This window comes from Coenobita brevimanus, chromosome 69 (assembly GCF_032717465.1).
Source record: "Coenobita brevimanus isolate Jiangsu-jjx chromosome 69, ASM3271746v2, whole genome shotgun sequence".
NCBI classification, from domain to species: domain Eukaryota; kingdom Metazoa; phylum Arthropoda; class Malacostraca; order Decapoda; family Coenobitidae; genus Coenobita; species Coenobita brevimanus.
Genome location: NC_137022.1, coordinates 26449572 through 26473200, shown reverse-complemented (window position 1 = coordinate 26473200; position 23629 = coordinate 26449572). Strand labels below are relative to the sequence as shown.

The 23629-nt window shown below is 39.6% G+C and overlaps 1 protein-coding gene across 1 annotated transcript in view; it reads right to left on the bottom strand.

The window, feature by feature from the left end:
* Window positions 1-3648: 3648 nt before the first annotated feature.
* LOC145406213 (NACHT domain- and WD repeat-containing protein 1) overlaps window positions 3649-23629 on the bottom strand; it is a 66981-nt gene continuing 47000 nt past the window's right edge. The window contains exons 12-27 of the mRNA XM_080277419.1: window positions 23346-23582; window positions 22718-22855; window positions 21946-22062; window positions 20381-20510; window positions 17962-18155; window positions 16982-17088; window positions 13865-14030; window positions 12445-12570; window positions 11920-12063; window positions 11119-11298; window positions 10424-10642; window positions 9245-9457; window positions 8207-8381; window positions 7256-7390; window positions 6622-6832; window positions 3649-3723 (exon numbers count right to left, since the gene is read on the bottom strand). Coding sequence (XP_080133545.1) covers window positions 3675-3723; window positions 6622-6832; window positions 7256-7390; window positions 8207-8381; window positions 9245-9457; window positions 10424-10642; window positions 11119-11298; window positions 11920-12063; window positions 12445-12570; window positions 13865-14030; window positions 16982-17088; window positions 17962-18155; window positions 20381-20510; window positions 21946-22062; window positions 22718-22855; window positions 23346-23582 — 2541 coding nt within the window. The 3' untranslated portion in view covers window positions 3649-3674. The remainder of the gene's footprint in view (window positions 3724-6621; window positions 6833-7255; window positions 7391-8206; window positions 8382-9244; window positions 9458-10423; window positions 10643-11118; window positions 11299-11919; window positions 12064-12444; window positions 12571-13864; window positions 14031-16981; window positions 17089-17961; window positions 18156-20380; window positions 20511-21945; window positions 22063-22717; window positions 22856-23345; window positions 23583-23629) is intronic.

Below are 23629 nucleotides of genomic sequence, written 5' to 3'. Positions count from 1 at the left end.
ATTCTCACTACATGTATTTCTGGATGATTTAATTCAACTACTGTATATCTAAACCTTCTAGTTCAAAATGTCTCTCCAAAACTAAATAAAAGTCTAGAGATAGTAAGAATAAAACTTTTCAAACTGGAGGGACTACAGTTGATGTAACATTAACAAACCCCTTCAATGCAAGAGGCCTTTCCTGAGTTGAATACAATCTTCTGGAGCAACAACAACAACAAAATAAATAAATAAATAAATAAAATATGTAGCAACTGAAGGGGTTAGTAGATGCAGCAGTTAACTATGGTCTTGACAATGAAGCACTTATCTGTTTTCTGTCTTGACAGCAAACCCCTCCACAGCTGAAGAACTGAGTCAAACTTGCATATACCGGTAAGACTTAATAGGCTGAGGCATCGGTCAAGATATGGATTTACAATAAAACGGATGGGATGGCTTTACCCTATTCTTTCCTGCTACCTTGATCTTGCACCTCAAACCTCTGGACAGAAAGACGTCAAACGTCAAGGCCAGAGACCTGTCTAGAATTTAAAGATGGATATGTATTTTTCCTTGTTAAGGCATCACCTGTCAAGAATTGTACAGCAGGCATTAGAATAGGGAGAGGTGAAGTGGAAGCTGGATGGGTGTTGCAGGGTTGGGTATGCAGTTCTGACTTGCATTTAATCACAGAAAACCACACAGCTACTATATTTGTTTGAGCACTAAGTATGGTTATTGAACAGGTAAAACACTGTGTACACTTGAGTAAGATGTTTTAGGAATTCTCAGAGAATTTTTTCACGATATGTACCTGTTGCTTATGAACAAATGCTTACAACTTGAACAATTCAAAAAATTTTGTGAACTGGAAAAAAAAAAAATGAAAAGCAGTGATAATTGTCTACTTACATAATATCCCAACAGCACCAGTTTACAGCCACTTCAACTGCAGGTTCTAAATAACATAAAACAGCCCATCATACAAAGAAGTGAAATCACGACAAAGGTAATGACAAGCTGATGCCTGAGTATCTCACACCCACGGCAGCCACATCACTACCTCTGGATAGCAGGGATTTTTTTTTTTTTTTTTTCAGCTTATCTAGAGTTTGCCAGAGTCAAATCCCATAAGTGTGACACATACACTGAAGGATCATCTGAAGTATACAGGCTGGTCTATATATAACACTCCTCTTGCAGTCTGCTGGGCAACTTTGTGAGCACTGAGAGGATGGCTCAGTCAGCGTTATCAATATCTATCCTGCATCACTGGGATACACCCTTGCCCTAACCAGCACACTCAGCCATCTTCACAATATACAGACAGCTCCAGGTGAGTTTCTAGACGAGCAATTTTCACTGACCACCCTGTATTATAACCTTCAGGTAGGTGTTTCCCTCAGCAAAAAGTAGTTAAGCAGTGACCAAAACAAAACCAGCAAATGTGCTTTAATTATACTTAGAACCACAGGATATTAGTCTGTTGTGTTACACTGACTAAATGAAGAGCCAAGTGAAACTGACAATGTGCCAAAAGTTAAAATGGCATGAGGAGACCTTGGAGGAAATAATTTGACAACAGTCTGGTTGATGCACAGGCAGTCTCACCTCAACTGTGGTGCCTGGAAGTGATACTGCCTATGTGCCAAAAGTTAAAAACCTGGGGTGATGCTGTGAGGAGACCTTGGGGCCAACGATTCAAAAATGGCCACACTGGCACATATGCAATTTCATTTCCAGGCTTCTCCAGTATCAGAGAATTAAAGTTGGGAAATCTTTAACTGTTCTCAATTTTCTCAGTGATCACACTAACCTTACAGTTGAGGTGAACATAAACAATGGTGCTGAACTACTGACCATGGAGGTCCACCAGGTTAGGTTTAAATATGTACAGAATTTCATTAACGCTGCTAGCCTATGGTACTGTACATGTAGAAAGATATGACAGTGTATTCTAATCATTATTCTACAGTTATTGGTGTTGTATTACTGTATCCTCATGGTGAGATACAAAATGGGCAGATATCTAAAAATAAGATTTGGAACTAATGCACACTACAGTATGTAAAAATGAATAAATATTTATAAAAAATTGAAAACAGCACATGCTTCAGAAAATCTTTTGAAAACCTCCCAAAACAGAAAACTTAATTCCACTATCTATTAGGTATGCAACAAGAAAAGTATCATAATAACCAATATACGTATTTAAAAAAAAAAAAAAGAAAAAAAGAAAATGAAAGAAAGAAAAAAGTGAACAGTAGGGAATGAATTATACCTAATAAAATTAAACAGAAATAAAATGGTAAAGTATAAGATAAAACATTACAACTCAGGCTCTTATGACTCATTCTCTCTGGTTCTTATAACTCACTATCAGCTGAAAAATATCATTTAGCATTAGCTGCAATCATGTGGGAATTAAAAAAACATGGCTTACTTCAGAAACCTATGATAAAACTACCAAAACATGGTAATAATTTATAAAGCATTACCAGTGACTAAGGTACTGTGTAAGTACCATCCATCCATCATCCAATCCTATGCTGCCCCACAAGGAGCATAGGAGCCTGGGGCTAGGCAAGCTGGTACTGATATTTAAGATGACAGTGACCAGCCTCACTCATCCCTGAGTGGCATTACATGAGCAATAAACCCCAACCACCCCTTGGATATAAACCCACAAAGGCTTAATCCGATTGGAGCACCTTAATTGCCCACTAAACCACCAGGTGCCATAATCTGGTTATGTGGTTACCACCCAGTGTAGTAAATGGTTTCCTGGTGTACATGAAACCATTTGGCATGTCACTCAGTGTAGAGTCACCCGCAGGCAGAGGGAAGAGGAAAGAGTGAAGGAAAGAACGACAGAAGAGAGATCATAGTCACCCGTAGGCAGAAGGAAGAAGAAAGAATGAAAAAAAGAGAGACAGAAGAGGAAGGAAGGAAGAGAGGAAAGGACAGACACCCAAAGCGGCACTACATCGAGTGAGTGGATAGTACCAAGCAAATTAAAAAAGGGATAAATATAAGACTAAGTAAAATGTATGATTAGCATGACTCAGTTAGAGATCACGTTAAAATTTTTTATTAATCAACTATCAGAACCAGATGAATTAGAAACACCAGAAACTTTGATTACTATAACTTAAATGGTGTCATGGTCAAAATTATAAAAAGCTGACTCTAAAATAACCAAACAAATCTAAAAACTGATGCGGATAAAACTGAGTTAATTAGAAAAGCATGAAAAAATATGGTAATTCTAGGACTGAGTTGAATTAAAATAAAAAAGTATGACAAAAGTGATACAAAATGGAAATAAAAATGAAAATATGGATAGTCAAAAACTACAAAGACTGAGATAAAAGAAGATGTATAACTAAAAAATTATATAGAACAAAGGGCACAATACTAAAATATTATGATAGAAATGTATGAAGACATAAAAAAAAAGGTATGATTCAACAATGATACAAAATACCTGTAAAGAAGCACAACACAAAAATATGAGGGGTAGAAAAGTATGAAGGTTGAGTAAAAAAAAAAAAAAAAAAAAGTATGACTCAAAAGTGATACAAAAGCAAAATATGAGGAAGCCCATAAAAGGACAATGTGGAGGTGAGTATGTACAGGCAGGCAGGCAGGCTGGCAGGCAGGCAGGCAGGGTGACATGCAGGCAACGGTGTTTAGCTCCACAGCATGTTCTCCTCCCCATCACCAGACATTGGCCACGTGCTGTTGGAAAGGGGGAGCCACACACATCATTATAGCATGTTTATTGTAGCTTAATAAAGGTATCTACTTCCTTTCAGTTCAGCTGATATCCAAATGAAATCAGATTAGAGGGTGGACTTGACTGTGAACCAAGAATACTCATTCCTGCCTCATTACTAGGGTTTGGCAAATATCATGCACTGTACAGTACTTAAGTTGTGAAAGTGGGCCAGTCCTGTCTGGTGAAAACAAACTCACAATATCAACACAACTCACACAATTCTTATCACTGTGGAGAGAGGTTTATTTCATGCTATGACTGGCTTATATTCATGCGGTCTTTGTACCTCCCCAGCATCTCTTCCTTATCAGTTTACTTTTGCATATGGTAAATTAACCTCCACTGCCTGGGCATGTCTCATCTAAGCTGAATAAAACAATCTGGCATTAGCCATAGTAAAATAACAAGCTAAGGGGTCAGTGAGATTGTTAATAATCCCTGCTTTCCTGGGACATCTCACCTAATTTAATAAAACTATCTGGTGCTAGCCACACTAAATATAAGACCACATTCCTAGGCTGAAGAGGTGGTAGTTATCTGATCTATACAAACCATGTTGATACTGGAAAAAATATATGTGGAAAAAATATATATATATATATATATATATATATATATATATATAAACACTCACAAGAAGAGTGTAAGAAGGTGTAATGTGCTGAATAAACTGTAAAGGAAGAGGTGCTATGGCACCTCCAATGCCCACATGAATACACTCCAACAACTCTATTAAAAATTTAACTTTCTATTGAAAAATTAACTGCAGTTCAGCAGTCTTTAAGTCATGCAAAGGTTGCCTGTCTTTAAAGGATGATTATAAGTCAAGATTCAAACCTAGATGGTAAAGCAGCATTGTATTGGAGGAAGCAATCCCTGAACTAGGACAGGTTAACTGTATACAGTATTTAATAAGATACCCATATCTACAAAGCAATCTATTTCTATGGAGTCATTTAAGAAACAACCAAAAACTTTTATACTGTACTGGATAATTGTAAAGACTTCATAGTTAATAATGTAACCATATCTACAAAGCAATCTGCTTCTACAGATTAATTTAAGAAACAACTCAAAACTTCTCTTGTCTTAAACGCTTAAATTCTTGCTGACGGTACTGTGGTAAGTGATTACAAGATTTCGTAATGGCCAGTGTTTTTTATTCAGCGATATGAATTGTTAATCATACTGTTACTTCAAGGTTTTTAATGCTCGTGAATTCTCCTGAAGAACTGGTAATTCTGAGAAACAAATGCTCATTCATTATTATGAATACTACTACTACTACTATTACTGGTACTACTCATACTGCTCCTACTACTACTACTACTACTATCATTATTATTAATATTACTACTACCATTACTAGTACTATTCCTACTGCTCCTCCTACTACTACTACTATCATTATTATTAATATTACTACTACCATTACTAGTACTATTCCTACTGCTCCTCCTACTACTACTACTATCATTATTATTAATATTACTACTACTATTACTATTACTACTCCTACTGCTCCTACTACAACTACTACTATTATTATTATTATAATACAACATAGCTTGACTTAATGGGATGTAAGAGTGCATGATTGGGTATAAAACAATGACTAACTGCTACTGTACACTATAACACAAGTTTTCTTACAAGACACTTATTAGTGGACCTTGACTGAGTGTAAATATCAAAATGAAGAAGATGCAACAAATATTTATGTTTAATGGAGAGGGTAATTTAATTACTATATGCCAAATAATACATGCACTTACCAGGACCATTCTACTAAAATGAGGTATAGATATCCAGAACAGTTTGGATGTGATGTGAGCAAAAATATCCATGTGTTTAAATGGGATAAAAGCAGACGTGGAGACAAGACAACACAACCTTAGTTCAAATCCTGCCTATTACAACTGAGTAACTACATACACCATCCATCCATCATCCAATTTCTTTTTTGCTCTATCAGGAGTGTAGGAGTCTGGTGTTAGACTACTCAGTCCCAACATTTAAGGCAAGAGAAATACATGTACACACAACACCTAATAAATTCACTGCTATGATATATCAAAACTTACATCATTTTGCTATAATCTGCAGGTCTGGCATTGCGAAAAAATACCTACATTACTTTTTTATACCACAAAAGCAGAACTCAAAATCCTGCAAAGGATGAAGTGATACTTTACTGTATAGAGCTTGTCTGTCGAATCAGATGGTTGACTGTCTCTTCAGTCTGATGATATATCATCCTTCCCTATGTTCAAATGATTATATTAAGATTACAATATATTTTTAGAACTACAAGGCTTAGAATTTACCTTCCTTGACCCCTTTGTTAAATATGGTCTTGCCAAAGAAGAATAAATCAATTGGAAGTAATGAGAACAAAATAATATTCACCGGATTCAAAGAATACTGTCTTAACTGCTTGGCTGAACAGGAGTCAAGTAATGTAGATGTCACTATGTAAACTGACCACAGCATTAATCTCTCCATGCAAAGTGGATTTGACATGCTTTCTTTCTGACATAAATTTTCAGATGATTTGGACAATATTTCTTTATATGTGAAAAAGCTATGCCTGGCCAACTAATCACCAATCATTCACCTACCATCATGCACCACATCCTTCCCATGACTCACACCATCACTCACAAACCATCATGCACCACAGCCTTCCCATGACTCACACCATCACCCACAAACCATCATGCACCACATCCTTCCCATGACTCACACCATCACTCACAAACCATCATGCACCACATCCTTCCCATGACTCACACCATCACTCACAAACCATCATGCACCACATCCTTCCCATGACTCACCCTAATATCTAAACTTACCCGGCCTGGCTGAGGTCAAACACTTTGCCCCTGTTGGTGTCGTTGCCGTATGACTTTGGCGTAGCATGGTCATCGACACTGCTCTGGTGACACAGCAGGAAGGTGACGATCTCTGGCCGACCCTCCAGTGCCATCACCACCGCCTTGCCGTCACTAGAGATCTCACATGCCGTTATCGCCTGGTCAGGGGTCATCACCGCCAGGCTGTTCCCTGTCAGGAATAGGTGGAGATAGATAGTCTTTTCAGCAGCACATGTACATTCACTACATGTAATGCTACCTTCAGGTAATTCAATACAGAGTGACAGCCAAATGGTTTCCTATAATCTAGGTGGGCATTTTACACAAATAATCAACTAAGGAATGACAAGTGGCATAGTGTGTGATGATGTTGTAAATGGATTTCATTTATAAAAAAGCTGAAGTCTGAGGGATGGTTGGGGTTAATTTCTCACATAATGACACTCTAGGCAAATGGCTGATCACCTCAAACTTTAGTGTCTGAACTGACTAGCCTAGCTATGGGCCCTTACACAAGTGATGGGACAAAGAATGAGTACGTGATGAATGGCTGACAGGCGTATGGTGGAATTACTGTAGTCTGCAATGAACTAAAAGTATATTATCCTCCCACCTGTGTGTATGTCCCAGACTCTGACGGAGCGGTCACGTCCGAGTGAGTCATAGGTGAGGCACTGGAGGCCACGGTTGTCCAACCTGATGGTGGTGGGAGGTGCTGTGTGTCCCTTTAGGGTCCACCGAGGGTTGCCTGGTGGGGCAGTAGCAGATGAATTATGTATTACACTTGCAATGAACAATGTTTATTATCTCTCTCTCTCTCTCTCTCACACACACACACACATATATAATATCTTGACTAACATAAGAGTAGCATTTCATTACAAGGATGAGGAGGTGATGAAAAAATTGATAGTGGCCATGATCTGCTCCAGGTTGGAATATGCGAGAGTAGTGTGGTCCCCACATATTAAGAAAGATATAAACAAGTTCGAGAGATTACAAAGAACAGCAACCAAGATGGTCCCTGGCCTGACTAATCTGTTGTATAAGGAAAGGCTGGAAAAACTAGACCTGCCTTCCTTAGCAGAAAGGAGAGAGAGAGACGACATGATTGCAGTGTTCAGGGCCAGGATAGGAGTTGAAAAAACTGACAGAGAAAATCTGTTTGTATGGGATGGTAGAGTAACAAGAAGAAAAGGAATGAAATTGAATGCAAAGTTGCTTGAAGAATATCAAGAAATACAGATTTCCATACAAATGCACAGACCTGTGGAACAGCCTGGACAAAGAGGTCGTCCAGTCTAAAAGTATAAATGAGTTCAAAGCAAAATTTGACTTATCGAGAATGATGGGACCCCATGAGCATAGCTCATTTCCTGTATATCACAACTAGGTAAATACAACTAGGCAACTACGTAAATATACACACACACACACACCTCACTCTCTCAACAGTACCTATAATGCTTCAGCACTAATTCACTGGAAACTGAGACAAATCTCATAACTGAGCAGTTAAAACCAGCCACTTCCTACCATCCATGAACCTACAGAGCCACCATACCTGTAATCAGATCATAAGCCATGAGCTTAGAGTCTTCCAGGCCAACGATGACACAACTGCCGGCAGAGGAGATGGCGATGGAGATAATGTTGACGCCTGGCTTCCACTTCTTGAACAGAGTGCCACTTTGCAGGTCATACACAACTATGAAGTTTGGTGCTGGTTCATCCACTTCCTGAGATGATGATGATAGAGAATCATTTGTCACATCAAATGACAAGGTTATAAGTTATGTCTGGCAAAAGAAACCCCCAAACTGAGGGGAACAAGTATGAATATACCCAAAACATTTCATGCACCCTCTGCGAGACTATGCAGACAACCAATGTTAAGTTGTAGTGCACAACCACTCCTAATAATATCAAACCTTAGGAATCTGGAAGTAAACAGATAAATGGATTAGTGCCATCTTCCATGTACAAAGTAGGGCAACATCATATCATCATTATCTTAACTCAATTCAAACTTATATGTGGGGAGAGTATTATTCATCAACAGGATCAAGAATGCATAAAAATAAGCCAAATATCCACTTACATATCACTCAAACTTTGGATATACAACTTATAAACCAATAATGGAGTATTTATGGTCTGTTGTGTTACTCTATAAAGACTGAAATTAAATGTAAAAATTATGGGAATCACAGCCACTGTAGGGAATCCAACCTTAGCCCTGCATGATCTCAGTCTGCCATATAACCAATTAGTGATGAAAAGTACTACACTTGACAAACACCCTGCAAGGTTTTTATATACCTCACTACAAACCTGCATGATTTCAGTCTGCCACATTACCACTAACTGAAGAAAAGTACTCCACCTGATAATCACATCTTTTATACATCTCGCTACAAATCTGCACGTTCTCAGTCTGCCACACATCCACTGAATGATGAAGAATGTTCCTTTTCAAAACTACACTGTGAAGCTTCACATACCTCACTACAACCCAGCATGATTTCACTCCACTTGACTATCACACTCTGAGGCTTTTATATACCCCCAAAACAAACACCCACTGAGTAATGAAACGTACCCGACACACACAGGACACATAGTGGCCCTCCTTGGTGATGGCAGCATGGCGTGTGATGAACTCGTGGTGGGGGATTCGCAGATCATACATCAATTTGCGTAGCTCCAGGTCCCACACCAGCAGAGCCGATGGCTTCTGGGTCTCATCACCACACACACAGATCTTCCCATTTTCAGACACCATCAGGCTGTTCAGGAACCGATCCTCTCCCACCTATACGAAACCATGGACAAGTTTTAAATACTGCCTCAAATATAATATGTAAGTAGGTTATTACAATCCTCAAGAACTGTAAATAACCAAATACAGATCTTGCAACCTCAATCACCATTAGACTGCTTATGAACCAATCTTCTCCAGTCTTAGAAAACCACAGACTTGGATATGTTTTCAATCTTTCTTCTGATTTGTGTAACTGGGTCATTATAATCCTCATGACATGTATAAAACCACACACAAAACTTTCCATTCTCAGACACCATCAAACTGTTCTGGTTGCAATCCTCTCACATCTACTTAAAACCATATACTGTATATCATCATAATCCTTAGAATGTGACACTAACCAAATAATTTTACACTCATCACCCTGTAAATCAGAGCTGATGAAAAGAAATTAAAGTAAAAATCAATTACAAAAATGGACAATAAAAAATACTGACTTACATGTATCAACATATCCTCCCTCTTTTACCACTCACTTCAACTCCCTCTTATTAAACAATTACTGTAGCACAGCACTAGACCCACGCACTTATAAGGAAGTAATACAGTACACAATTGGCTCTAATTGTATTTCTTTTCAGGCTGTCCTCAAGTAAAATGCTGTATAGGATAGATGCAGATATTAACTTTAAAGAAAATGTAATTTTGATCTCTGACTGATAGATTAAAAGCACATATATTCTCATTTCTGACTTCAAGATATACTGTATGTATAATTAATAATGGGCAGGTAACAGCGAAGAATAAGTGTTAACGAAAATTTATCAAAACAATAATAAAATTGCTTTAAATGTAGACTATCAGCCAAGAGTAAACGTTAAAATATCAACAACCTAATGCCCTATCAACAACCTAATGCCCAAACAACTTTAAATGAGGCATATTTGTAAACACTAGGTTATAGTTCATCTGCAACTTAATACCTAAACCACTTTAAATGTAGAATGTGTGTACCTTGAATGTAGCCACACAGTCTCCATTCTGTAGGTTCATCATGTTGACATACATGCGGGAGCGTGAGAGTGCCACCACATGGTCTTTGTCATGGAGGCCAAAGTAGGGCATCTTCTGGTTCATCACCTCACGCAATTTCATCACAAACAGACCTTCATCAAAGTTGTAGATGCGCAGCTCTCGCCCACACAACACCAGGCATCGGTAGTCATCTATCATCTGAAGGGAATGGAGTTGATTGTTTTTAATGTAATAATAATGTTAAAAAACTCAGTTGCATTAGTAATGTATCCACATTATGCACCTTGATAATTTGATTATACAGTTCTATCCTATGATCAAAACAATGCAGTGGAAACAACTTGAACCTGTTTTCTAAACTGAACACATAAAACACAAGAAATAATGTGAAAACACAACACAGTACTGTAATTAGTTTTACAGTACTAAGTACTTAAACACTTGACTCCATTGATGTACAGTATTGTTTTATTCTTCAGCTGATTTTATTCAGCTTTAAAGAGACTTTCCAAACTGGGAGACACAGGTGTACTGGTAGTCTTCATTATTTTTTATACAAGACATCTCTCCGGTTGATTTGGCCATCTGATATTAGCAAAAACAAATGCAGGAAGTGGTTGACAGGGTTTAAATGTGAATTCATTATGCACAAAGTATACATAATTTTGCTTGACCTTGAGCTTGCGAGGTTGTGTGATGCCAGTGAGGGTGCGGACTGGGGTCATGGTGAAGATGTTCCACACAGCAATCTCCCCACGTTCGGTGGACAGCGTGATGACATAATGGGGGTTGTGGCGAGCACGGATCAGAGCATTGAAATACACCTGACCATCACCCAGCTTCATGTTCATGTCCTGTGGGAGGGTGAATCAGGGACATGTCATTAATGGGTTGTGTTCCATTGGCTTTTTGAGGCTCTATAGCTCTTTCACCTTTAACCTAACCCAGCCTTAGACATCCTATCCAATGTTCTTCTTCATGACTAGCACTATATTAGCTATGGTAGTAATATACGGTATTTTTACAATACATTATTGTCTGAGAGGACCACATGCAGCTTCCTGGTGAAATAGAATGACAAATGAGGAAGTACGGGAACATTCTGGTGTTCATGCGGATGTGCTGAAAAGTACCAGGAGTATTGTATGCTGGGACAGACAGGCCATGTGGAAAGAACGGAGAAAGAGAGACTAAGACAGTGTATATGAGTGAAGTGTAGGGAAATAAGGGTAGTAGGAAGATCAAGGATAAAATGGAGAGGTGTACGGATGAAAGTGGTGAGGGATGGAGAGAGGGATACCTGATGGGAGAGAACAGGGGTACCTAGAGGCAATTTGTATGTAGTTAACCCCTCCAGGACCTCACCTTTAGGTAGAAAAAGGTTCAGGTTGACAATGACAGTGATGATGACAATAATAATGATGATGATGATCATGATGGTGATACTGATGATGATAAACCAGTGGATGGCCAACCTGGAATGGCTCATGCAGACAGACAGTGAGGGGCAGGAGGCAGGGTACAGGGGCATGGGCAGCGATGTCATACAGCTTCTTGATGATCGGGTACTTCTCGTGGTTCTCCATATCCTTATTCATCGTTGACAGTCGCCCATAAACCTGAACACCACCAAAAATTAACTGATGACAGCCGGGACTAATTTGTCTTAGTGAAGGGACTACTGGAATGGAAGTTTTTATCTGTTTCACTCTGAAACCCTTTAATGTTTTAAGAAAACTGTCAGGCAGTGGCAGAGACAAAGAGAAAGGGGGGAACAAAAATCACAAATCCTTTATGTACAAACCATAATACCTAAGAAAGCAGGATTTTAGTCTGCCTTATCCTTAATCTATTCCTGTTATTAATGAAAGGGACTCAGCAAATCAGTTCCTTCTAATGAAGTTTACTGTACTGATTTTTCATGGATGACTCAGAAAATTAATATGGTATATAGTATAACAATTAAGGTTCCAGAAAAAATAAAAAAGTTTGTTATGAACCTGAGAGTAGAACTGCCGTCCATCATATCCGAGAGCATATGCTGCCAACTCCAGCACCTCCTTCAGCAGTACCAGCTCCATGTTGTTGGCATGGTTGGTCAGCGCCAATGACACATCCTCCAGCACCTGTACACACACACACAGAGTGGTGGCTAGTTCAACCACATGCATCAAAACATTCAACTACAGTACAAAAATCAGCTCTAGTATTCTTAAGATATTAATACCAGTAGTTCAGTCATAACTCTGTTGCATTATAACATTCAACCACAGTATATAGACCAGTTCTAGTGTTTGGACATTATTATGGTAACATCAGTATGGCAACTCCTGTTATATCTATGGGGCCTACAATAAATGAACATACCAGAACTTCTTAGATATGTCTGGGGAGAAGAGAGATACAAACCTCTCATCTCTGAACTGTCCCAGAGGCGTGGCAACCATACTGACTATCACTTACTGATGTCCTTCTCCCCTTGATTCACGTCCAACAAAAGTTATGATGATTAAGTGTACTCATCACTTAATCTTAAGGATGCAACGTGCAAATCTGTACTTTTAATCAAATAACTTTAATTCAATTCACAGATGTTTGGCTCATAATTTGGGGGCTATCAGCATTCATAATTTTTAACCTGATCATAACTAACTAGTGACTCAGTGATGACACTTCAATCGCGACAACTTTATGCAATACCGTAACTTTACTTGTTTTCCTATTCCATCAGTCACACCTTACCGAGTCAAATATGTTACACTCAACACACATTATAATATGCTAAACTACCCTCCACCCTCCCCTTTCCTCTGACACCACCCTCCACCCTACCCCTTCTTCCAACACCACCCTCCACCCTATCCCTTCTTCCAACAACACCCTCCACCCTATCCCATCCTCCAACACCACCCTCCACCCTACCCCTTCCTCCAACACCACCTTCCATCCTATCCCTTTCTCCAACACCACCCTACCCCTTCCTCCAACACCACCCTCCACCCTACCCCTTCCTCCAACACCACCCTCCACCCTATCCCTTCCTCCAACACCACCCTCCACCCTATCCCTTCCTCCAACACCACCCTCCACCCTACCCCTTCCTCCAACACCACCCTCCACCCTACCCCTTCCTCCAACACCACCCTCCACCCTACCCCTTCCTCCAACACCACCCTCCACTCTATCCCTTCCTTCAACACCACCCTTCACCCTACCCCTTCCTCCAACACCACCCTCCACCCTAAACCTTCCTCCAACAGCACCTTCCACCCTACCCTTTCCTCCAACACCACCCTCCATTCTAACCCTTCCTCCAAAACCATTCTCCACTCTGTCCCTTCCTCTGACACCATCCTACCCCCTACTTCTCCCTGCAATACCATCCTATACCCTACATTTCCTCCTGCCCCCCAAACTAACCTGATATGTGTCCGAGCCGCACAGCTTCTCATAGACCCAATCAAAGTTGAGTACAAACTCCTCAAGGATGCGACCCTTCAGCTGCAACACTTGGTATGGCAACTCATCCAGCTTGCGGCGATTGTGGCGACTGAACACCGGCTGCACCGAGATCTTTGACATGTTGCTGCAAATACAAGATCAAACAGTATTACAGTAAAAACTCGATTAACCGGAATGCATGGGGATTCTTCCATTCAGGTTATGGAATTTTCTGGATAATCAAATGTTACTCTTAGAAATTTTCTGGGAGGTCAAACAAATGAAATACAGTAATCACTCTAATATCCGAACATCCCCACTATCCGGACATAAGAATGTTTCATACTGTACTTTTTTCCATACTATACTTACCTCATTTCACTCTTTAATGCCCTTTATTGGTGCGAATAGGGTGTTAGGAGCTATGCATGTGCAGTAGGAAGGTGTTTTTCTGAGTTAGGCTAGGTTAGGGTCCACAAGTACCAGTCCAGGAGCCAGTCACCAGAATGTTTATTATTGTATGAACCTACTTCTAAACCCTCATTTTATGTTTCTTTTGCATTTATTTCAGTCATTTATGTGCCTTATTGGTGTGATTTGGGTCTTAAATAGGTGCTATGCATGTCCAGAGGGAGTCGTATAGGTGTTTCTCTGAGTTAGGGTCCATAAGTACAAGTCCATAAGCTGGGGCCCAATATCCGGACTGAACCAATATCCGGACCTACCTATGGCTCTATTATGTCGGATATTGGAGTGATTACTGTAGTACCAAACTTGGGACTTTATTTCATAATGTACATTATTCAGTATTAGATACAGTACAGGTAAGATACAGTACAGGTACACTCACGCTCACTAATATCTGCCAAGGGGTGCCCCCTTCCTACCTCAGAATACCCAGGGAAGAGGGAAGGGGGGGACAAAATGAGCTCCACCCGCCACTACCCCAGCTCCTGACCATCCCCCCTACCCCTACCCAACCCCCTACCCCACCCATCATTCTTACCTAGTAGTTACATCTCAAGCTAATTTCATGCTTAACATTATTGGTCCCACTACAATTACAAACAAAGAACATTAGGATATGTTAAAATAATATAACTATGAACATGTTGCGGCAAGAAATTAATGCATTACGATGTTGACAGTAAAACAAAAACATTAACAACGGCCACCTCAGGCCTCCTGTGTTGGGTGCACTGCTTTGCAAACACACACACACACACACACACACACACACACACACACACACACACACACACACTGAAAATCACAGACATATACACACCCAAACACAAACGCACGAACATGGCCACAAGTAAACACCCAACGCATGAGGCCTGGGATGGCCGTTGTTAACGTTTTGTTTTACTGTCAACGTTATAATGCATTAATTTCTTGCTGCAGCATGTTCATAGTCATATTATATATTTTCTGCATATCCTAGTGTTTTATATTTGTGTATTAGAAATGTGACTATGAGTGTAAAGTATGAGGTTAACTTGAGATGTAACTGCCGTTAAGAATGACAAATGGGTGGCTGGGAGGGGTAGGGGTATGGGGGAGGGGACTGAACACAAACCAGCAAACATTACCAAAAATTATTTAAAGAAAAATTTAGCATATGTTACAGGCCAAAATAATGTTGAAAACTTAGCTGCATACACAACTTTATCCTGTACCGCACAGAACTAATCAAGAATTATAGAGGGATGACCGGTATCTGGAATATCTTTTACCTCATGCCGGATCGAATTTGTGTTCCGGTTATACGGACATGCCGATGCATCGGATGCTGGTTAATCGAGCTTTTACTGTATTAGCATCTTAACCACACAGTACAGGAAACTCTCAACTACCCATCATCACAATATCAGGCCCAACGCAATATCCAGTGCAGCTCTTGACTCTATTAAAGCAATATCTGGCAATTTTTATGCAACATCCAATGCTGAAACGAGATGTAACTGGCAGTCCACTGCAATATCTGGCGCTGAGGGGTCTCAACCGGCTTGTGAGAGGTAGCCAACCGGCACCAGGGGAAATCCCGAAACTTGGACGCCAATGAAAATGCCCGCTATGTGCCAGCCAATCACAATCCATTGTGGATGTGGCTTGTCCGGCCCACCAAGAATACCCTCGTGCTCTCATTCTCATCTATGGATGTCATAGAGTCAAGACATCTGTGCACTCCTGCTCTTCTGGCAATGTGGTCACAAAACCCTGGTGCTTTGACTAATCCTGTGGCATCCCATGTTCAAGCTACTGTACTGTATTGTATTGCAAACCTAAAGGCCTGTCAGCACTCTACTGTAATTGTTAAACTATCCCTGTGCTGTATTGTGTACTGTATTGTTTACGAGTGTGAAACCCCCAGTGTTGTTTCTCCCCATCGATCCAAACACTTCGTGAGTACAGGTACATACAATAGTACACCAAATACAGTACTGTATTAATGTGCTGTATCATTAATGTGTTGTTTTTATATGATTAGTATCCATCTTTTACTCATGGTAAAGATTTTGGGACAGGGATGAGACGGATGGAATCACAATATCCTGCTCCGCACCGAATGTTGTGCTGGGTATACTGTACAATATCCAACGTTTTGCTTTAACCAGTGTAGGGCTTGGCTGAAATACAACAGATAAATGAGAGCTTACTGTAATTCTTTGTTATAATATCTGGAAGTTATGTCTGTTAGTGCTATTACATTACATCAAAGACAAATTACAGTAATTTTTAATCATCCCTTCCTCTTAGTGAGACTATTTTTTAGCTTATTCTTGCTATCTCTAGTGATTTTATTTGCCTTAATAAGAGTATAACATGAAAAAGGCATTAACAGAGATTCTTTTCATCCCCTTCAATTGGATGGGTCACTCCAAAAATAATCTTGCAGTAGCATCATTTAAATATGAAATGGCAACAAACTGAAGAGATAACAATGCACTGCTCCACCATAAAGACTATTGTTACAAATATACAGAATGAAGACCGTTGTGATTTAATATAATGAATGAAGACCGCTGTGATTTAATATCAAGAATGAAGACTGTTGTCATGGACATAAAGAACCAATCACCTAAACCTTACCTTCCCCTGTACTTGGTTGGCTGGTCAAGAACATAGCGATCCTTGCCCTCCTCCACCCCAGACTCATACACTGGCACTGGCTTCTTGGCTCCATTGGCCCACTTACTCTGTGATACAAGGGTTAAATACTCTAATAGCACAACATATATCCCTTATCAAAGAGCCAAATTGGGTGTCTTATAGCCCCCCAAGCTCATGACAAATTTTATAGTTGATTTCTGCTGCCATGCATCTATTTTATTTAGCTTGGAACAGACTTCTCATACTTAGCATGTCCATGAAGGGTATATCTAACTCCCTTACTTCAAAATGTCTCTCCTGAATAAAGATACTTTAAAGTACTGTAACAAGAATACACTACAAAATATGTTATCTGGTTGAAGAGGTTAAGAATGAAAACTATACTGTATTGCAATATTAAGTGAAGAATTGTTCTGGAAAGGGACACCTTCACATGGTGGCACTGATATAACCAGTTGTTCTGTTGCCTCGTTATGCAAATGTCCCTCAACTTCCTCCCAATCCCTCGAAAGGACAATGGTGAATTACAAGAGGGAAACTTTAGCCTGCAGTCCACCGGGGTCATGTTCAGATGAGCCTGGGGTTGCAACTACTACTAGTACTCTGTGAAGAATGACTTGCTTACAATATAAAAAATATATATATTACTTTATACTGAACAAAATCCACTTCCATTCGGATTAGTTTCTTTCAAGCTGAGTAATTATTTGTAGCAATGCCGGTATAAAACAGAAAATATATCCTATGACTAACCCTTTCACAGTAAGGACATTCCAGTCTATTTTATTATATCTAATGTCAAACAATTTAATTCACATAAGAGTGTATCACAGAGCCTGATTGTTAATACCATCACCATAAACCCTCTCATGGTCAGGAAAAGTCTTATAAAAGTATTTTATGGTCAAACTTGCGTAGATGATTATATTTGCATGAGTAAATCACATTCTACAACTTACCTGGAAATAGTCTATAAGCGCAGTACAGCACATGCTGATTTGATCTGGTGTGCCAAGGTAGCGAGCGTGGGCGGCATTGCGGAAGCTTTCGTGCCTCCATGTCAACAAGCAGATCCCTGCCACAATTGTTTTCATCAGGAATGGCTGCAGCTGCTTTGAGATTTGCACCCACAACAACGATGGGCATCTTCGCACTACAAGGAGAGAATATACACGATAAGCCTTTGTTGTATGTTGCCTTTTTTTTTTCTTTTTTTTTAACATTCTTTTATAATATTAAATCTACACTGTCTATTACAGTTTCACTGCTACAAACAAAGCTGATTTCCACCCATTTACATAAACCAGGAAACCATTTACATTGCTGGGTGGTAACCATAAAACCAGCCCATACGCATTCCCTATGTGTCAAAAAGCAGGTTTGCGGAGAGTTAGTAACCCTCCTCATAAAACTACAGTAACTCAAAGACAAACAGCCACCTCTTACGGGATCATGGCATCTGGCTATAGACAGATTGATAGATACAATACCGGATGTACATAAATAGTTGTGATATTTTGTGAAACACTACTAGCATATAACTAGGATTTCATTCGTAAGTCCTTGTTATATGACAGTAATGTGTTCCAAAATATCTCAACTTTTTCCATGCAACTGGTAATATAAAGTAGGAAAAAGTGGCAAATCAGCTTCAAATGTAGCAATAGTCCAATTTTCCTGCATATCACTATGGACTTAAAAATAAGACCATCCATCCATTCATCATCCAATCCTATGTTGCCCCATGAGGAGCATAGGAGCCCGGGACTAGACAAGTTGGTCCTGTAATGGGGTCAGTAAAAAGCCCGCGTTTCTTAGAGGCAAAACGGTTTTTCTCTCTTTGGGCTCAGTGGTAATGTGCGCGTGTATGATGTGCGAGGGCCTGAGATCCAATCTCAACTAGGACAGTGTGATTAATATTGTTACGTCCTCACCCCACACTGTCACAGGCTCCAACAGCAGTAGTACAGTACAGGAAGGACGTTGCCCAGTGAGTTGTTCTTCCTATGATCGGCCTTAGGTGTACAGTACACAAGATCAGCTGAAGCAAAAATAAACACTGGCTCCTTAAAGTTCACCGTCATTATTTTCCAAGTATTTCCACTTAATGCTTTCCAACTTCTCTTCACTGTTCTCACAAGCACTGGAGCTATACACACATTATTACAGCTATCACACTTAATGCTTGACAACACTTTACTGTTAGTACACTTAATGCTTGCTAACACTTCACTTATTACACAAGTACCGAAAATAATCTTCACTGACAGTAATTACACTTAATGCTTGCCAGCAACTCTTCACAAACTTCACTAGCAGCACTGCACTGATACTTCACTACACCAAAAACTGACTGCACTTCACTCAAACTGAACTGAAACCCGACTAAACATGTACTAATCTCCACCACATCTTATATAAGCTTGCATTATTCAAGAGACGTCTACATTCTACAAGAACAACAGTTGCCAATTCAAAAACAGCCCAAAACATGCCAGTGTTGTCATACATTACATAACACTCTAAATCATTTACCATACAAACTTGAATTACATAATTTAACAAGCAATCACTTACATAAAACATTATAAAGAAAAACAGCACAAAAACAAATGCATAACTTACGAAACAACTATGCTCACAAATAGCAAGCAAACTGGCAACTCTGACTCATACCGGAACTAGCTACCATACACGAAACGCCGAGAAGCTTCTCGAGCACCCAGCTGGCAAATCTCACTTCTTAACAATATGTTAAGTTTTAGTTTGGTTATTACAGTCCTGACATTAAAGACGAGAGTGACAGGACCAACTTGCCTAGCCCTGGGCTCCTATGCTCCTCATGGGACACTCCCCTCCCCCCCAAATCTACAAGATACAGCAAATCAGCTTTAAATGTAGCAATGGTACTAACAAGTAATTTTTCTGCACATTAGTATGGACTTACCATAAAAAGGAGCTCCCCCTCCCCTAAAAAAAATCACAAAATTTTTCTGCTAAAATAAAAACAAATAAATAAATAATGAGGAATTTCTTTATGTCTGGGTTACTTGGTTCATTTCACAGTACACAGGATCATGCTAAATATTAATTAGGAAGGATATGGATATGATCTATAAGGAAATGATTGAGAACATGGCAAAGTGTCCACCTGCACTAACTTTATACTGTACACGATATTGGTAAAGGTTATGATTAAATATAATTAACTCGGTTCAAACCAATGTAATACAAGCCTGCATGCTAACCCCCCCTACACACAAACAAACTATAATACTAAGCCATAATACAAACACATTCACACATCCAGGTACCAAATCATTAAGCCAAGCCACCTACTGGTACACAAAACCACAAACACACACAGTATAACCTCACCTGGTGGAGTATAATGGACAAACACCTTCTCCAAGACAGCCTCATCACAGGAGAGGATATCTATCATCTCAGAGTCTGACAGTCCATGCTTGGCAGCTGTTAGGTACCCCAGTGTGTGTGAGACTTCCACCTGAGGTTGTGGTGAGATATGACATTCAGCAGCATTACAAGGATAATCATTACCAAAGACCAATCTTGGAAGGAGATACATCATAAAAATAAACAAACAAATAAAATACAGGAAGGTAACAGGAATGGTTAACCCCATATAACCCATTTTGGGAAGGTGGGACTAAGGCTAGGTTACCACAGTTCTCAATCTTAATGGGTAAGAGACTGACATACACCCCTGTTAACCAATAATATTGTAAAAAATAATCCCCCACGCCCCTTCTTGTGTTAATACAAGGAAGCAGGAACCAATTCCCAGGAGCCTGCAAATTGGTCCCTCCAAGAAAAAACAAAAACAAGAAAACAGAGAGCCAAATTCAAGAACCATTCATTTCGAGATGCCTGGACACACTGCGTTTGAAAGACTGGAGATCATAGGCAGGAGAAAATATAGACAAGGGAAGACAGTTCCAGATGTGACCTGTTGCATAAATGAAGGACTGGGAGCAACAGTTAATTCTTGTATTAGAGATTTGGGCAGAAAAGGGAGGAGAGTTTATTGCTACATGGGTGCTATGCGTCTGCCACAGTGATGGAGGGACGTCTGAACCACTTCCTTTAAGGCAAGGACTTCACTCTTACTCATGTACTCTCCTATTAGATCAGAGACAACTACAGGAAAATCAAACACAGATTCCCCCCCCACACACACACACTTTTACATGGCTGACAAGTGTTAACATTTCTGCCATAACAACGATGAGTGATCATAAATAATAAAGTATGATGAACAGACGGAATAAGAACAATACTATACATGGAATATCTGGAAAAATATAAGCACCATACAAGAACACCCTACCTCCGACTGAAAGCATCTACAAATTAATGCATAAGGGAAAACATAATGACAAAAATGAAGCTGGTAGGTGCAGATGTAACTGAACAAGAATAAATCCTAAATCTTTTCACTATGACTCCAATGATCTAACACCATGAAATGGAGACTGGGACCTAAGTTGAATAAAATCATCTAGTGGAAGCAAGAATAAAGTAAACAGAGATTCACAGATTAGCAGGGATCGATGAAGAATGTTTGCTAACTCTTCCATAAGCCAAATAAAACTGTCTGGTGGTAGCAAAAATAAAATAAAAGGGGAATGTTATAATGCAACTATGCTGAGTTAATCCCTTCAGTCTTTTAAAATATTTTTAATTTCAATCTAGCTACATTCAGACAATTTTATTCAGCTTATGTAAAGAAATCAGGTTGTGAAGGGTGAACTGAGACAATTTCTAAACCTAAACCTATCATTACCTAAACTTATCATTATAAGTGCTTTCTTCAAAGTTACCAAAACTGTCTAGAGGTAGCAACTATGAACTAAAACATTATATCAACAGACTGAATGTGTTATGAAGACTTAAATATCATAGCTTAAAATACAACCTACCTGTCCATACATCTTCTCAATCTCATCAAAGACAACATTGATCTGGTCCTGCAGAGATGATTTGAGGGGCAACTGTGACTCTGACCCCATCCACTGGCAGGCCATGCGACCCAAAATCTGAAAATATGGGAGTGACAAGAGGATGACTGACAACAAGGTGAGAGATAAAGGAGGAGAGTATAAGGGAGGGTGGACAGGATGGTATGTCATGGGAAGAGGGGTTAAGTGAACTGGGAAAGAAATTACTGAAGACCTTTTTGTCATGGACATCCTCACAGGATATGGAATGGGATAATGCATAATGCACAGACAGACAGGCAGATAAAGGGATACAGAGACAGTGAGATACAGTGGTTAGGTGCGAGTAATGTGGTCAAGTCACAAAGCTGTAGCAAGGGAACAGGATAGTGAGGCACCAAAGGGATGCCGTCACGGCAAGATCAAAGTGATGTCGTATTATCTCTGTCAACAGATATCAATGTGTGGTTCATGAGGTCATATGCTGTTCTTTGTGATGGATAGCATGCTCAATACACTGTACAGTAAGGTAAGCAATAGGAAGCACTGAAAGAAACAGTACCCAAACTACTATATTTATAATTTTTAGCTATTTGTCACTTCCCATAAAATACCAATACTGTACCACTTAGCATTATAGAACTCACTTCCTAACTAATATATTTCCCACGCAACTTGCATGAGTGAATATGAAAAGCCTTCATTTTCATTTAAAAAATAAAGCACCCAATAAAATTCTCCAGTGATGTCTAACCTCAACATAGAGTGGCAGTGGACACTCCTGGATGTTCTTGCAGACCTGTTCCCGCTGCTCCTTGTTGAGACTGCGGTGATGTGACTTTAGGATGCCCTCAAACTTGTTGTAGCCCTCATCAATTGTAAGAGGAGGGATCTGATTGAAGGGACAACAATATTACATGAAATTATACTGGTTAAGGTCAACAGCTTTGGTCCACCCTTGGGATTTCTTATTCTGGAGTAAACACTGACCTCTGAATGCAAAACAAGCAAGTTCAAATATAATCTTATATGATATTCGTTTTCAAAAAATGAAGTAATTATGAAAAAAACTTGTCTGACCATTTATTTAGCAAGGATGTTATGGTAGCTTATACAACTGGAAGACATCATGTGATTAATGATAAGTTCACTGTATTAGGAAATTTATCAACCGATGCTTCACTTTTGGTAACCTTTCTAATGCTTGCCAAGGCTGTAAAAAAAAAAAAAAAAAAAAAAAAATTGAAATCAACACATCAGAAATTTAGTTACGAGTAATATTTACATGTACACTACTGTATTTCTTTGAATTTAGTCGCAACATTCACTCTCCTACTTGCAAAACATGACCTCTTCTGCTGAAAATCACCCCCAATCCTGACCTTTAAAAAGCAGGCTCGGTCCTCAATGATGGTCTGGAGTTGTGCCATCTGGGGGGAGTCATCACGGACTGTCATGATCAGCTTGACGTGCTCTGGCAGTTCCCTCGGCACCCACTCCAGTGATGTGGACCCGTAGCTCTTCACTTGGTCAATGCCGTCTATCATGATCACCAGTGGACGTAGCTTGCATGCTTTTGACCACACGTGCATCAGGAATGCTGACATATGACGAACACCCTGTCATACAAGGTCAAGAGCAAATCATGTTCAGTGTACCATTGTGA